The sequence below is a fragment of the Lepidochelys kempii genome, chromosome 8 (assembly GCF_965140285.1).
Source record: "Lepidochelys kempii isolate rLepKem1 chromosome 8, rLepKem1.hap1, whole genome shotgun sequence".
Lineage (NCBI taxonomy): Eukaryota > Metazoa > Chordata > Testudines > Cheloniidae > Lepidochelys > Lepidochelys kempii.
The window spans coordinates 29,165,296-29,182,988 of NC_136387.1; the positions used below are offsets into that span (position 1 = coordinate 29,165,296).

Below are 17,693 nucleotides of genomic sequence, written 5' to 3' on the forward strand. Positions count from 1 at the left end.
GGAAGAGCAAGGTCCCCACCACCATGCAGGGATGTGATCCACCTATTGAACTGGTGCATCCAGCACAACATCACCCTTTCAGCAGTACATATTGCAGGAGTCATGAATTCCCTGGCAGACAAGCTCAGTAAGAATTTCAACAAGGACCACTCTTCAAGGATTCTCATCCTGGATCCTTTTTGCCACCCAAGAAAATAAATGCTTATGCTCTCACTCCGGCCAGGGTTATGACTCCAGAGGGGATGCCTTCCTATATCCTTGGTCAGAACCATTATTGTATGCCTTCTTTCCTATCCCCCGATGCCTACTGCCTCCGAAAGATCCAGAGCACAGTAACTCTAATAGCATATGGTGGCCTTCCTAGTTTTGGTTCACCCTGGCCCTGCACCTGGCCTCTCCCACACCCTGTGGTGCCATAAACATTACCTCTCTCCAGAAGAGTCAGAATGTCCCTGTTGAACTATCTCCTCTCCCTAAAGGCACTGGGATTTTGAGCAGCTCACAGAGAGTGAATCTTGTAACTATCAATGCATTTCACCCTCCTACAGAGAGCTATTTTGTTTTTTCTCAGCCCATTACAGCCTGATTCCTTAAAGGCATTGTCAGAACTTTCCTTCCAGTATCTCGACCTACATCTCCTGAGATCTGAACTTAGTACAAGCAGCACTTCTGAGGCCACCCTGGTTTCCAGCTCTTTCCTATATTTATTGATGAAGGTGACCTTCTTGACAGCAATTACTTCAGCTAGGAGGGTAGGTGAGTTTTGTGCCCTCATGGTAGATCCACTTTCACAGAGAAAAGGTATTCCTCCAACTACATCCTAAGTTTATTCTCAAGGTCCCATCAGACTTCCATTTGAATCAAACTATTTATACACCCTGAAACCTCACAACACTAGAGATGGCAGGAGATTACTCTCTGTAGATGTTCGAAGGGCCCTTGTTTTTGACTGGGATCAGACAAAACCAGTTCAGAGACCTCCTCAGCTGTTCATTTTATTTGCTGAGAGAATGAAGGGTGACGCCATCTCTTCTCGGACGCTCTTGAAGTGGGTCTTGGGTTGAATCCTCCTATGCTATCAGCTTGCAGAAACTCCTCTGTGTGGCACCAAAGCTCACTGAACTAGAGCACAAGCTGCCTCATGGCATCACTGCAAGGTGTCCTCCTATGTGAAATCTGCAGAGCAGCTACTTGGAGTTCAGTCCAAACATTAACCAGGCACTGTGCCCCGACCCAAGTCTCAGCAGATGATGCATCCTTTGGTTCAGCAATGCTGCCAACTGTTGTGCCAGATACCTTCTCACACCCTCCTCTTAAAAAGGAACTGCTTTGGAATTGCTCACAGTGAACAACCATAGGGACCAGCACTGGAAAAAAAAAAAGGGAAGTTACTTACTGTGACGGGGCAAGGCCAGATGGCTATAGAAAAGTAGTGGGAGATAGATATATTAGCTCCAGGCTAAACAAATCCCTGGTACCAGGTTAAGTGAAATGGAAGCTGCTCCAGGTCAGTTAAGATACCTGGGGACAATTAAGAACTTTCCAGAAGGCAGGGAGAATGCTAGGTTGATTGGGACACCTGAAGCCAATCAGGGGCTGGCTGAAACTAGTTCAAGCCTCCCAGTCAGTCAGGTGGGTGTGCATGTCAGGAGCTGTGGAAGGAAGTTGTGCTATTGGAGAGGCAGAGTAGTACACACCATATCAGGCACAAGGAAAGAGGCCCTGAGGTAAGGGTGAAGTGGAGCTTGAGGAAGTGAGGGCTGCTGTGGGGGAAGTAGCCCAGGGAATTGTACATGTCATGTTTCTAAAGGGTCAGCTACCATAGCTGATACTATGAGGGTTCCGGGGCTGGAGCCTGGAGTAGAGGGTGGACCCGGGCTCCCTCTCCCCCCACCCTTTGCCCCCTGATTAATCACTGAGACTGGGAAACAACAGAGACTGTGCAAGGAAGAATAACTTCTCCTCACCTCCCTTGCTGGCTTATGATGAAAATGGCTCAGTAGACTGTGATCCTTGTCTCTAGAGAAAGAAGGGTTACGTGGAGGGTCACAGTGAGCCTCTGAGGCTAGCAAAATCTGCCAGGAAACGCAGGACCCACTGAGGCAAGGACAGAGCTTTGTCACACTTACCCAATAGTAACTGGAGTTCTTCAAAATGTGTGGTCCCTATAGGTATTCAAAACCCAACCTCCTTCCCCCATGCTTTGGATCCTCAGGTGATTCATGGTAGAGTAGGAACTGAGGCAATCTCTGCCACCACTTGTGCCCTCAGCTCACAATATGAGGAAGTGTGGTGTGCACGTGTGTACCAATGGACACTGCTATTGAATAATATCTGGTCCCAGGCACACAGGGTGCATGAATACCTATAAAGAATACTGATCAGGACCACTTAACTCAACAAACTCATTGCTATAATTCCCTTTTCTCAACTAGGCTGGTCCCAGGCCACACAGGGGTTTAAACATAACAAACATCTTGAATTTTATGTGGAAGTGAAAACTACAAGAAGTCAGGGCAGAGTGTGGAGGATAGGTGTGATATGCTCATAGCATGCTGCCCCAATTAGGACACAGAGCAGCATTCTGTGCTGGCTGACGTTTCCAAGGAAAGTCATAGGCACAATGTATTGCAGTAATCCAGCCTTTTGGCGGCAAAAGCATAGATGAACGTAGCACAGGCTCTTGGTTAGGCATAGACGGAAAAGACCTCTATCTGAGAATCAAGGAATTCTTGAATTCCTTGAATTGATAGGGGTAGAATTGATAGGGGTAGAGCTAGCAAAGCATTGAGCCTGCATGAAAATTATTTTGGCAAAGGGCAAACTCCCTCAATAGAGCCAGAAGACACGGGCCCCAGGTCCTTCTCTAGGTGCTTCCTCTTTTCAGCTGCTATCACTTTTGTCCTGTTCAGGCAGAGTTATACCCAATACATTTCAGTGGAGTTCTGCCCATTTCCAATGGCAGAGAATTTGGCCCTAAACCTTATTCTAACTGACCCAATAACTATATATGTGTGCCATATAGACATTTTATACACACGCACACAGTCGAGTTTGTTAATTATTCTTGGATCTAAGATAGGAAAATTGTTTGTCTGAGTCAGAGCCACGAGTGACCTAGGAGCTCTCTTTCAAGGCCTGAATGCTATAAATTTTGTATTGACTGTCAGCAAGACATAAGCTATCACCACCACTAACATATGTGCATGACTGTTTAAATGTCTGTATGCTCCCACTCGTAGTGCCAAAGCACCAATTTCAATAGGGACCGTGTCACTTTGAGTTTGTCTCTGTGATTTTGGCTTTGTGCTAAATGGGATAAGGAAAACAATCTTCTTGTTGTCGTCTTCTTTCAACCTTCTGTCAACCAAAATTTTTCTTCTATGTGTTAATACAGGACTTTGTTGTTACATATGTGTTCTAGGACAGAAAATCTTCCATGACAAAATTGTAAGGTCCTTGCAGCTCTTTCCTTGCCGTCAATAATCCATTGTAGTTTCACCCTATAGGACAAAATCCTGTGCCAACTCACATAAGCACAGAAATTGGATGATTGGTATAAAGGCAAAGTGATGTAAATTCCAGTGACGTGGAATTCTGTAGTAGCGCAAAAGTTAACTCTACTGAGATGCTTAGTTGGCAGAAAGGGGCTGTAGCAGAAGAAGGGGTCCTGTCTGGCCTTAACCTCAAGTGGTGAACATGGCCAGGAAGCCATAAGCAAGAGCCAATAGTCAACATGGCCAAGGAACAATTTATCATAGAATAAGGGGAATGATTTTTGTGGGTGCACATTGCAAGAGTATTGTTGGAGCATCGTTGTCTCTCTCAATATTAGAGGGCAGACAGGTATGTAGAAGCAATTCTTGAGGGTCATTATAGCATTTCTTTTCCACGTGTAATCAGAAATGTCACTCAGAAGAGAAGAGAAAGGAATAGTGAGGGGTCACAAATGTGTCGGCAGCCCACCTGGAGGAAGATATCGCTATCTGTGCTCTAAACTTTTTAAGTCTTGTAATGAGGACACTAATCAAGAGGAAAAAATAACTAATTGCTCCAGAAATTCAAAATATACAAGTACACAAGTTAATATTTTAAAATTCTGCTGTTGTGCAGCAGGGCTAGATCAAAGCATTTGATCTGTAATAATGCATATGCATCATTTAACAATAGGCAAAGAAATGGGTAAAATTTTAAAGTCTTTAAAATGAACACCCTGTCAGTTGCTAAAAATCTTGATAATCTGAATATTCAAGAAGAGCTAATCTTGTGCTGCCTGTTTAAATCAAATCAGTTTCCTATTTCATTCTTCTCCAGGTTAAAGCCAAGTCAAGAGTACTTTCAGTTATTTCACTCTGACTTTTAAATTGTTGGAAGGGATGCAGCATCATTCTGACACCCATATACAGTAGTTTCCCCTGGCGTGTAGGTAAGAGCGGTTCAGAACTCTGCTAACAGGCATTGCATCCACTTTAAACTCTGATATGTCTGCTGTGAAGAAAAACAGTGCCTGGGTGAAACCAATTAAAGCTTCTGTCACTGGATTAACAATATAAAAGTGCTTAGTCCTGTCTATAAGGTCCTGAATCCATCAAAACTCTGGAACAAAACCTCAAACTAATCTGCAATAGAAACAAAGAAAATGTTCATTGCAGAGTTTTGTGTTACAAGAGTATGTTGTTATGAAAGCTCTTTTTTTAAGAACTAACTAATATTGTTGATTTGGTGATGCAGGTGTATATTGGCAGAGGCAGACAAACTTTCCCATTCCAGTTTAAATGTAATTAAAGAAAACAAAAACAAACTGCAATGTAATTAATTACCCAGTTGTGCCCGTAAATGCAAATAGTTATGAAATGAGGTGTCTGGATGGCAAATTTTGGCATAAATAGAATAGAAATGCAAATTGGCTGGCCTTTTGCACCCAGCACAATTTATTAGGGGTTGCAAAGGTGGCTTTATACCACTTTCAGTTATGCCACTGTTACATACTGGGCCAGTCCCCAGTGTAATATAGAAAGCAGCCTGAACGCAGAGCCTCAAGGGACCATTCTAACAGCCCGGGCTCAACAACACAGATGGACACATGGCCTGACACCCTGTCCCCTGACATTGTCCTTTACACGGGGACCATATTTTTAGGTGGAGTTGCACAGGTGTAAACGACAGCAGAATTTTTCCAGTTACATGTGTTTGTTTTCAGTGTGTGCACGTTTTGTCTTATCATGTTTTGATACATTTTCTATAAATTCTTCAATTTAGGCACCCAGATTTTTGATATGGAGGATGTCCTAAAATATGCTAGCTGTTGCTACTCCAAATCATTGGAAATTAGATCTTTTAAACTTATTATTTTAGATTTGTGTGATCAAGCTGTACTCTCAGCCTGATCTAACTTCCATTGACGTCAGTGGAAAATTGGATTAAGCCTACGTGTAGATTTTGAGATGCTTTGTTGTTCCTTTTTTCCCCATACTTTTATGGGTTTTGTATTTTTTCCCCCACAACAGCTAAGATCCACTTAGATCTAGCTCTCTGGGTAATGCAAGTTTAGAGTTACCTCCCAGTCACAAAGCTTCACACTGATCTAAAATACTCATAGCCTTTAAGGTCAGAAGGAAAAGGAGTACTTGTGTCACCTTAGAGACTAACAAATTTATTTGAGCATAAGCTTTCATGAGCTACAGCTCACTTCATCAGATACATGCAGTGGAAAATACAGAGGGGAGATTTTATATACACAGAGAACATGAAACAATGGGTGTTACCATACACACTGTAACAAGAGTGATCAGGTAAGGTGAGCTATTACCAGCAGGAGAGAAAAAAAACCTTTTGTAGTGATGATCAAGGTAGGCCATTTCCAGCTGTTGACAAGAACGTGTGAGGAACAGGGGAATAAACATGGGGAAATAGTTTTCCTTTGTGTAATGACACATCCATTCCCAGTCTTTATTCTGAAATAAGGTCAGAAGGGACCATCATGATCATCTTAATTAAATGAAGTGTCCTTGCTTCCATAGATGTGGTTACTAACATATCTGAATTAACATAATAAGCATAATAAATTAACATGATGAGAATAGTGGGTTGTAGTTAATTTCTTGGATGTTTAGCAATGTTTAAATTCCCTTTAAATTACCATTAAAGATTATGTATATTGTATACTGCCAAGTAATGCTGTAATTTAGCTGTGGTTTATTTAAAGGAGCTTTTTATTCTCCTCAAATTCCTTGTGAGGTGGAGTAAATTAGGAAATGTTAAGAAGTAGTATGATGTCCAAGACAAAGAGATTAGGTGTAAATTTTACATTAAATTATTGCACACTTTTGCCCTTTTTGAGGACGTAAGTATGTAAATGTGTGGGGGGGGGAGTATATGTGTACACACACACATCTCTATCTCTCTAGATAGAGAGAGATATAAAATCATCCATTGTCAAAGGAATGATATGCATGTTTCTCACTGGTATTGAATGGAGATGTTTCTAGCCTCCCAGGTCCTGAACTGGCAATTCAGAACAGTTTGATTGCCTGCTTGATTGTTTGCGAGATAACTGTAAGATTGGCAGTGACAGGGTAATTTACTGAAGATTGCAATGTCAGACTATATCCAAGGGGGCTTGCTGGCATAAAGATGTGATTCTCATGACTGACAGGCCACTGGGAGATTGGTGTGCCAATTTAAAGTTCACGGTGTCGTCAAAAGTGTTCGGCTGCAGCAGCCCATAATCATGCTGCATGATGAGGTCGTTATAGTCATAACATATGCTCACCTATAAGAACAGGCATAGCAAAAATGTGCACTAGCATTGAGCAGGTAAATGTAAATGTGTAGATGGGAGTAATTTATATCCTATGTTTTGCTTCTGCTATTTCAGATGTGTTGATAGGATTCTCTTGACTGACAGTCGCCTGAATAAAAGCACTGTGCAAACTAAACAATAGAGAATTTTAAGTTCATGGTTGTGAAGGTGTCACAAACCCAGAAAGAGCAGGGTGCTGAGGAAGAAAGGCTCAAAGCTCAATAGGAAAATGGTCTTGAGTTATTATCTGAACCCAATGATGGCCTCACATTGATTATATAAAGTGGGTGGTAAATGGATTGCAGAAAAAAAATTCCCAGCTCCAGGATGGAAGGGGCTCCAAGATAAATGGGGCTCCTAATGTGAATAGGCCGTTAACCTTAAAGAAATCTATAGCTCTAACAACAAGGGAGTTCATCTAACTTAAGAAGTTTCCATGGATGCTGAATGAAAACACTGCCACCATACCGCAGCAGTTTTATTTTTAAATCAGAAGCAGTCATTTTGATTGCAGTTGCCATCACTCAATTCAAGCACAATCCATGGGACATAAGATGCTAATTACAAAATTCAGAAAGCTCTGAATAGGACCCCTCTACCCCTGATGCAGTCAGTCTTTTTTCATATCAAAAATTTGGTAAAAGATAAAAGATTTGGGGATATTCATTCTGTCTTACTATAAGGAAATAATTATGGGGTCTTAACTAATCCACTGGCATGATTGTGGACTACATTATTCAGTATGTATCCAAGCCATTCATTGCTTCCTAAGGTGATGTCCAGATTTCTAATATGAGGGAGAATCTCTGAAAGTAAAGTAGTCTACCTGAAATTTTACAAGCTTAAATGTATTACAAACTGAGTGGCTAGTTTCCATAATTTTACATCAGTAAATAACTGCAACTTTCTCATTTGCTTGCTAAAAGGAAGGTAATATTTTAAAACAATTGGACATTAATAGCTGAATTACACTGGAACTGCAGTAAAATTACACATTTCAGTTAGGTTAGTTATACCAAATGAAAAGGGTAATGCCTAAAATTATGTTACAGTGTATTTTAAATGTAGGGCCAACTTTGAATCAGCAGACTAAGATGCGTGGTTGGTAACTATCTCCCAGTTGAAGGTTCCATTCTAATTTCTGCTGCTGCTAAGTAGATTAGAATTTTCTTCAGGGCAGGTGAGATGGATGACATAATACAGAGCTTGCTGACTGAACTCAACAACAGTATGATTGAGCCCTTCTTATCCAAGCACACTGTTGCCTAACAATTCAAATTTGTGGAGGAAGGGAAAGGAGAGAATTGAATTGAAGGGAAGCATCACCATTTTTTTCATAAATTTGCAAAAATAGGCAGAGAATATAATTTTTCTTTTAATCGGGTTATGAAAATATCCCCACTTTCGCTCTCCTCCAAAAAAATAAGTAAAACCCACAGCAGATCCTCCAACAAGCAAAAGCGAAAACCCGGCAACACAAAGGGTTAGGAAAGAACTCCTTGGATTCTCTATCCTTTGTTCAGTTCGACTGTTCTAAGCTGCTATGTGGCCTCAAAGAAGTTGCTTAGCTTCGCTGGCCCTGACTCTCTCCTCTCACTTACACTACTGTAAGCAAGCAGTTAACCTCATCAAAATCAATGGAGGTGATTGAGAAAGTATCTCAGCCTCAGCTTTCACATCTATATAATGAGTACAATGACTTTTAACCCACCTCCCTGAGCTATTGCAAGGACTAAGCAGTTAAAATGTGTGCAGTGCTTTGAAGATGTGTATTAAGTATTATTTGGTAGCACAGTACAGCTGGCTGAACTTTGATTTTCCCCCTTTTCAGATGGCCTCACTGACTGCTTGGATCCAGACTGCTGCCTCCAGTCTACGTGTCAGAATAGCCTGCTGTGCCGTGGTTCCCGTGATCCTCTTGACATCATACAGCAGAGCCACTCTGGTTCTCCAGCTGTGAAGTCATTCTATGATCGAATCAAGCTCTTAGTGGGGAAGGACAGCACTCACATAATTCCAGGAGAAAATCCCTTCAACAGCAGGTAGCAGCCATAAATATTGCATTACATCTGCCTGGATACGCTGCATGGAAACATCCCTCCCAGAGATTTTGTTCATGTTTTAATGTGAAATGGTGCTTTCAGCAGCTATATCTGTTTCTGTCTCAGGGAACAATCCTACTGAGGGCATTCTGTCACAATTTATTAATATTGCCTTTATTTCATAACATTACACTTTGCGTTCTATCACTCTGGCAGAGTCTAACACTAAGTTCCCTATACTGAGAAGGAGTAGCTCGGAATTTTAACTCATGAGAACTCTAGGATTTACACTGCGGGAGAAAATGGATACTAGTTTTCAATTAACAGGACAATTGTATTTTGTGTGGTATGAATAAGACAAATATTGAAATATAACTTTGGAATAATTAAGATTTTTTAAAGATAAATGAAAGTAGATAGCTTTGGTTTGGTTTATCATTTATTCATTATATAAATCCATTTTACTTTTAGCTGACCCACTATAAAACCACCATATCAGATCAGTTTTTCTTTTTCTTTTAAGCTCTGGGCCTGCTCTGCATTTAGTTCCTAATTCTTTATTTATAAATAATCTAAAAGCCAATTCATCATTCATTTATATGTGATTGAAAAAAAACATGTATAAGATTTAAAAAACTGTTTTCCTGTTTACAGACATTATTCAACTGTGTCTGCATTTTAGCCCTTCATAGGGAAACTTTAAGAAATTGATGAATAAATTCATTATGTTCATATCTTCCTAGTCAAAGCTGAAGAGGGAGCTGCATCTGGTCTTGTGCCTAATGCATGGCACTGGGTATCAGGAAATTGGATTTTCATTCCTGATTCTTCCATAGTCTTTCTGGGTGACCTTGGGCAAATCATAAATGTGTCTGTACCTCAGTTTCTCCATCTGTAAAGTAGAGATAATATTTCCCTATGTACCAAACAAAGCATTGTTACATTATATCTATGTGCTGCTCAGATACTACAGCAATGGGTGACATCTGATGAAGTGAGCTGTAGCTCATGAAAGCTTATGCTCAAATATATTTGTTAGTCTCCAAGGTGCCACAAGTACTCCTTTTCTTTTTATAGAAAACCCTAGCAATTAATAAGTGACCTGTCTGAAAAATGAAAAATTCTGTAAATTTAATGTTTGTTGGCCTTAACTGACCAACTCTGTAAAAAGAAAAGGAGTACTTGTGGCACCTTAGAGACTAACCAATTTATTTGAGCCTCTAAGGTGCCACAAGTACTCCTTTTCTTTTTGCGAATACAGACTAACACGGCTGTTACTCTGAAACAACTCTGTAAATAAGACTAAAAATGGCCTTTTGCTGTACTGGTGCATAAGGAGTAAAACAGACCAAGAGCAGAAACAAATCAACTAATGCAACCAAGCTGTGCGACATATCCAGAAGGGATATGGTCAGTTCAGTGGCTGAATTGACAAGAGCCCAGGTGTTGTGACTCTCGGTTCTATGTCTTATCTACTGAGCCATGGCGCCTCATACAAAGTGTAAGTGCAGCTATCCTGTCAATAGGCCAAAAGTTAAGTTTAACCAGAACTTCCATTGACATCAGTAGAAATGTCATGATTTCAGTCAGGGTCAGTCTTTAAAATGTAAAATTGAAATAGATATTTATCCTCTCTCTTTGCTTATACAGTTTAGAATATCTAGTTGTATTTTGTTTCACAGTGAAACTGTGACACAATCTGACAAGTTGAATGAGGGTTAAAGTTAATGCTAAAAATATATGCCAAATCTTTACCACTTTAACTCTCCTCACACGCTGTGTCTCAGTAGCGCAGGAGCCTGTGGTCAGTCTCCCATGCTACAAACTGTAGGTCTTGCAATGTCTAAGGTCAGGAAGTCTGAAATTTCATTCTTGGCTTACATTCACTATCAATTCCTCTTTGTTCCTGTCAGGAAAATTAAATTTGGCCTTGTGTGCATAAATTTTAGAGAGAGGACAAGGGGTTAATAATGATAAAAACAATTCCTACTAAACAATAACATCATAATAAATAAAAAGTTTTTAAAAAATCACAAGCTAAAAAGCAACCAGCGAATTGTTCTCCAAGCTTCTAACTTAGAAATAGCACGATGTACATTTGTGGATATGGGCTGGGATTTTCAAAAGTGCCCAACGGATATAGGTGCCCAATTTTGATTGAATTTGGGTGTCTAAGTCAATGAGGCTCCTTTGAAAATCCCAGGCTTGGTTTTAAAATGTTGCTGCAAGTCACCTAAGATAAAATTTTCAAACGTGAAAATCAGTGGGACTTAACTTACTCAGGACCAGATTTTCAAAGGTATTTAGGGACCTTAAGATGAAGATAAGCGCTTAGTGAGATTTTCAAAAGCAGCTAAACAGGTTCAGCATGTAACTCTCAATGATAGTCAATCTGCTTTGGTCTTTTGAAAATCCCACTAGGTGTCTATCTTCGTCTTAGAAACCTAAATACCTTTGAAAATCTGCCCCTACAAGCACATCTATGCTGGAATAAAAGACCTATGGTACGGCCACAGCTGGTCCAGGTCATCTGACATGGGTTTGTGGGGTCTGGGCTGTGGGGCTAAAAATTGTTGCCTAGAGATTCAGGCTTGGACTGGAGTACTGAGTTCTGGGCCCACCCCCGTCATGGGGTCCCAGAGCTTGGACTCCAGCCTGAGCCCAAACATCTACAAAGCAATTCTACAGCACCCAAGCCCGATCCCTGCAAGCCTCAGTGAGCTGACCCAGGCCAGTCATGGGTATTTAATTGCTGCTTAGTTCCCAAGTGAATAAGTCTTTTTTGAAAATAGGACTTAGGCTCATCAATCACTTAGGCCTGGATCCACTAAGGGACTTAGGCACTGAGATGCTGAGCATCATGGTGCCTCTTAAGTGCCTAGAAAATCACAGGAACAGCACTGCAATCCACAAACCTGAGTTAGGCATGTAGGCCCCCGATACAATGAATGGGGAGAGATAGGTGCCTTAGAATGCAATCCACAAAAGCCAGCATGCTAGGCAGCTTTCCACCCAAGATAGCCAATGTGGATGAGAGGGTTGTGTGCCAAGCCCTGTCCCTCTCATGGAGATGGGCACCCAAGTCTGGGCTGCAGGGAGGTGCCTGTCTCTCATAACAATCCATGAATAGGAGAAGATAGATGCTCCTCTACTTAACTTGCATGTGGAGCATCTTAGTGGATGGAGGATGAGGAACAGAAGGTCCCTTATAACCCAATGGTTAGGGTACTCCCTTGGGACATGGTTCACTCCCAATTCCAGTCCCTCTTCTGCCTGAGGGGGAGAAGGGATTTGAACAGGGATCAGCCATCTCTCAGGTGAGTGCCCAAACCACTGACTCTCGAGTCATTCTACCTCTTTCTTACCCAATTAATATTTAATTATTTAATTGAAGTGGGACAACTTCAATTGAAGAGACTGAGGGAGATCCACCTCAGAATATCCCATAGCCCACAGGCTAGGACTCTCAACTGAGAGATTGCCCATCCTTGTTCAAATCCCTTCCCCTCATTAGGCAGAGGCAGGACCTGAATGAGTGGTCTCCCACATCCTAGGTGAGTATCCTAAAGGTTATAAGAGAGGTCATCCTCCTCCTCATCCTTCCCCTTGGCTGTTTTGTGTAGATCTAAGCAACCTCTGAGCTCTCCTACCAGATTGGCCTCACATGCAACTCAGGCAGCTGACTGCCTGCCTTTCCCCAGCTGGTGAATCGCTCTGAGGCATAGGCAGAGGAAAGGTGCCTAGTGAGGCAGCAGTCCACGTGCTGAGAGAGTTTAGCCACCTCTGGCTGTAGGTGACAGCTGAGCAGGGAGGTTGTAGATGGCAATGGTGCCTGAAAACGGGGTGTAGTGACACGAAGACTCACTGGTGCGGCACCTCCTGCTGGTTATGCTGGGAATTAACTCAATTCCAGCTCGGAGCACCCTCTGCTGGTGTCTAGCCTGCCGCTGGTCCTGTGTCCCTCCTGGACCCTGGTGCCCTTTACCTCGGGGTTCTTCCCCAGCAGTACCCCCACGCTCTGGGTCTCCCCTTCTAGGGGAACCCCAGCCCACTCACCCACCTTGCCTCAGGGGCTACTGCCAGTCATCATCTAGCCCCCGCTCACTGGGGCAGACTGTAGTCTGTAATGGCCACTCATCATTGGCAAGGTGCTTGGACCAGCTGTCTCAGCTGTCTCTGCCTATCTCTGGGCTACACTTCCTAGCCCCAGTACCTGCATAGGCCTTTACCAAGGCCTCAGCCTGGGGAGCTGCCAGGCTGGAGCTCCCCCACTCCTCTGGCCTTTCCCCAGCCCTGCTCCCCTCCAGATACCCTTTTCTCCCGGGCAGCCAACCTACACCAGGGCTAGAGTGAGACTCCTCTCAGCTTCTGGCCCACAGCCCTCTTACCAGGGCCAGCTGGGCCCTAATTGAGCTGGCCATAGCTGTGGCTGCTACACCAATCAGCCTAGCTTGGCTGTTTTAACCCCTGTTCTCCAGGTGTGGGTCAGCTACCCCACTACACGGGGCTTAGGTGCCTAAGTACCTTTGTGGATCTGTGCCTTCGGCACTTTTGAAAATGTCACCCCAACCTAGTATTGCAGATGCCAAATTATGGACAGAAGCAAACGTTTGTGTTCAAGCCCAAAATGCTGAAACTGGGGGCTTAAAGTGCTGACATGGCCTTCAGAGAAATGCTGTCAAGGGGTTAGGCCCCAAATTTTACATACATTAAAGCTATCTTAATCTTTGGAAGGAAGTCCTATGAATTATAATGATCTCTCTCCTCCTGAGCTCTTTGTGCCACTCCATTGCCAAGAAATGGAGGAGAAGAAGGGGGAGGAAATAGGCACCACAATCCTACAAAATATCTTTTGCTCCGCCTGTTGACTCTGCAGGAGCAACTAATAATAGCATAATTCCCCTAACGATGCTCACCTCATTGCTTATTCTGGGACACAGACAAAGACGTGGTGGTCTGAAGCTGTTGAACAAAAACAACCGTGTTAATTTGTACTGCATTCACATTTGACTTCTATTATGTGAAAAAAGGAAGAAAATTGTTTGAGGAATATAATTATTTTCATGCTTAAGAGGGAATGGCCCACAAAAGAGATTTAACAAAAACTTCAAATAGCATCAATGGAAAATCACTATACTTTACTTGTTAGCTTGTGTTATCTGTGATATTATTATTGCAGGTGGATAATCATAAATAGAAATGAACCTATATCATGTGTTGCTGATATTTTTGTTTGTAAATTTACTGTACATTAAAGGCATGTGTGAAGAATCTGAAGTAACAGACTTGTTAAAAATTACATGGGATGCAGGCTATTTTTCAACAACATTTTAAAAGCATGATTGATTGATATATTAATAAAGTAATCTGAGAAAAACCAGTAACGTGAAGATACTCGGCTTGTTCCAAAGTATTCCCAATTATATGGTCTGCAACATGCATGGATTTCTATTGAGGTCAATATCATGTTACAGTATGCTGATTTCAGAAATTAATATTTGACCTAGAAAGTCGAGAAATCTTGCTGTGGTAATCATTAAAAAGCAATAGAAAGGATTCTTTTCATGAACTGATTATGTTTTTTTGATATCAAGAGAATATTACAGTGTGCACAGAATAAAAGAAAAATGAGAACGCGTTTGTTTAATAGCCAATGGAGTGCACTTAGAAATTCACATTAGAGCATTTAAAACATTTTAAAGTTCATAAAAAGGTCTAAAAATAATCTTTGGTATTGCTAATAAAGATAGATGTGCCCTCAGGTCTGCATCCCTTCGGTAACTGATCTATAACACATAACATAAAGCAGTATACCTATCCCAAAATGCAAGTGAATTTTGACAAGTTTTGGCAAAAAGCAGGTCAGTTTAATCCCCTAGTCTTAAAACTGGGACTCAGTCCAAGAACCTTAGGTGTCAAGAATCTGTGTCTGCCAAATTACCTAAAGTCTGTTAAGGCTGCTGAGCAGCTGCAGACCTGCCAGTGCGGGGGTCAATTCAGAAATGAAGCTTTTCATTATCTGCCTTCTCTGTGTAGCTGCAAATTGAAGCTGGTAGAAAATGTTGAAAATGCTTCATGGTAAAATGAAAAGTTTTCAGTTTGGACTGAATAGTGAAATCTCTGCTCAGTTTTTACTTATTCCTTTCTCAAAACAAACTCCCAATTGTTTTCCTACTTGCTGAGTGAAAACAAGGGATTGGAGATCAGGATTCAGGGCAAGGTTTGCAGATGTCAGACACTTGCATGAGGTTACACAAACCTTAATTTGGAAAATTTAGTTGTGAAAACTACAGATATCCCCTCCCCACCTCTGTTCTTTTTGGAATGATTATGAGAGTTGACTGTGAGAGCTTAGTGCCACAGGTAGGAAAAAAAACTGACAGTAAAGAGAGAAATATCCAGAATAGCAGTAGTTTATAGTGATGATCCATAGCATCCAATCTCATAGTCACACAATATGAAAGTTCAAAAGTTGGGAGAACATCCTCCAATGGAAAATCAACTGTCAGAAAGCAAACAGACCTCGTTAAGTTTTCAGTGACACTGGTGTGAATGGTGAGTAGCTCCACTGAAATCGGTGGAATTGTACCAATGTAAAACCAGTGGAACTGAGAAGTAAATCCAACTCTCAGAGCCAAAGTGGCAAAGATATTTAGGCTCCTATTGAGACTCTTTGAAGCACCTAAGGATATTGTTAGTTTTTATTTCAATGGGAATTTAGTGCCTAAACTGGGGTGCCTTTGGAAAACCCACAAGGATCCTATCTGCAAGTTTAGAAGCTGAAATACTTTTGAAAATATGGCCCTAAGTGCCTAAGTCTTTTTTGAAAATGGGACCTAGGCTCTTTTGAAAATATGATGTAGGTATTTAGGCAATTTTGAAAATGTATCCAAAAATCTTTTATTGCAAGAATGACCTTCCAAGCTCTCACTTCAATGAGTCATGTGGCATTCCTTTTCTATACATTGAAGTGCTACCAGACCTGGAGGAATGATTCAATAATCACAGCTGACCCACCCACATAAAGACATTCATAGAACTCTCTATATGGATTAAATATGAATTTATTTGAATACATATTGATCTGAGTTGAGTATATATATAAACTCAACTCAGATCAATATGTATTCACATAAATAAATTAAATAAATGGGCAATATTCTGAGTTGTGTTGGTGTAAATACAAAATACATTGGATTTACACTGGAGTAAATGAGATCAGATTAGTGTCCCTAGTCTGTTTATAAACACCACAACCCTTGTTTTCATAGTTAACATAGTTAATTGTGTTTCTTTTTCAGTCTTGTGTCTCTTATAAGAGGCCAAGTAGTGACTACAGATGGGACTCCACTTGTTGGAGTCAATGTGTCATTTGTCAAGTATCCAAAGTACGGCTACACCATCACTCGTCAGGATGGCACGTAAGTGTAGTTATTTCATTCTGCACCTACTTAGTATGTAATATCTCTGCAGATTAACAGATGGTGCTATCTAGTGGGACCATGTGGTATCATGCACAGAATTCCTACTGGGCCAAACAGCTATCAAGTAAACACAAAAGTAATTTTTCACATAGCATTTTGAATACTAACGGAAAGTGAATATGAAAAAGCTGACTTTTGATAATAATGTGTTAGTAGTCAGACTTCCTTTCAGATAAATTGCCCTGTATCTATGAAAACATTTGTGGACTACAGCAATATCCAGCTGAGACCAGAAATACTTCATTTTAAAATGCGAGGCAGGCCAACACACTGCTGGAAAAAAAGTATCATTATAGAACAGTATATTTTGTTAAAAGTTCCCTTCTGCCTCTATCTTTCCTTTTTGAAGATCCACTATCTTTAGAGTTTCTTTAGGGTAGAACATAATCAAAAGATTCTAATTGAATATACTTAGACAATTCCCCGCTGTGTGAAGAACTGCTTTTTTCCCTCTTGTATCATCTGATTTGAAATGCACACCAGTTCAGCTCAAACAAAAATGAAAGTGTCATGGTTTATCTAATTTATTGGACATGGCACTAAAACAAAACATCTATGGAAAATGCACTGTAAATATTTGCAGTTTTATGTGTATCTATAGTCCACAAAAATTTTGAATTGGAATAATTGACATTAATCAACACAGGGGGCATGTGAATTTCCATACAGTCCAGCGTTTTACTACATTATCACACCAGTGTAATGCTATTGAAATGCTATTGAAATCAATAGCATTACTCTGGTGTAACACTGGAGTAACTCAATTGTGAATCAGGCCCTGTTATGTTATTGTTTTACATTATTCCATGTACTGGTAATTCAGTTCATTGCATTGCCAAGAGATAATATAATACATGAAAAAATAACCGTTTTCTAGCTCTTGCAAAAGAGATCTGTGAATATTTTATTTATTGAAGACAGATTTCCAAGGGGTAATGGGCATGCACATATACATGTGCAAATCATATTTGGGGTGGGAGGTAAGAGTAAATGTTTAGTGCTTCTTAGAGGCGATGTGTGTGGGGGGGGCACACGGGGTCACATGCCCCCCGATTCCTGCCAGGGTTTATATGCCCTGTCCTGAGCCCTGCTGCATACCACCAGAAACTTTAAATTGTGTCCCCGCCTCCCCCTCCACTATCAACAATTATGTGTTGTCTCTGGTGCTTCTGAAAGGTGCCAGATCACTGGTCCTGGAGACGAAAATTCTTTGAGCCACAGAACGGAGACAGCCCAAGTTTCCCATCACTTCTCTACCAGTGCCATACACTGCAATGCTGTTCCAGGGGGACAGATCCTGAGAGAAAAGATAATTCAGTATCCAGGCTCAGTAAGCTCTTGCGGTTTCTGCTGAGAATGTTCACG

General features: G+C 41.2%; 1 protein-coding gene across 5 annotated transcripts in view; it reads left to right on the top strand.

The window, feature by feature from the left end:
• The window catches only part of TENM2 (teneurin transmembrane protein 2), a 1,082,146-nt gene that overhangs the window by 1,019,655 nt on the left and 44,798 nt on the right, over positions 1–17,693 (top strand). For all 5 annotated transcript variants that reach the window (XM_073355925.1, XM_073355928.1, XM_073355933.1 and 2 more), the window contains 2 exons: positions 8,634–8,844; positions 16,146–16,265. In XM_073355925.1, the coding sequence (XP_073212026.1) occupies positions 8,634–8,844; positions 16,146–16,265 (331 nt within the window). The remainder of the gene's footprint in view (positions 1–8,633; positions 8,845–16,145; positions 16,266–17,693) is intronic.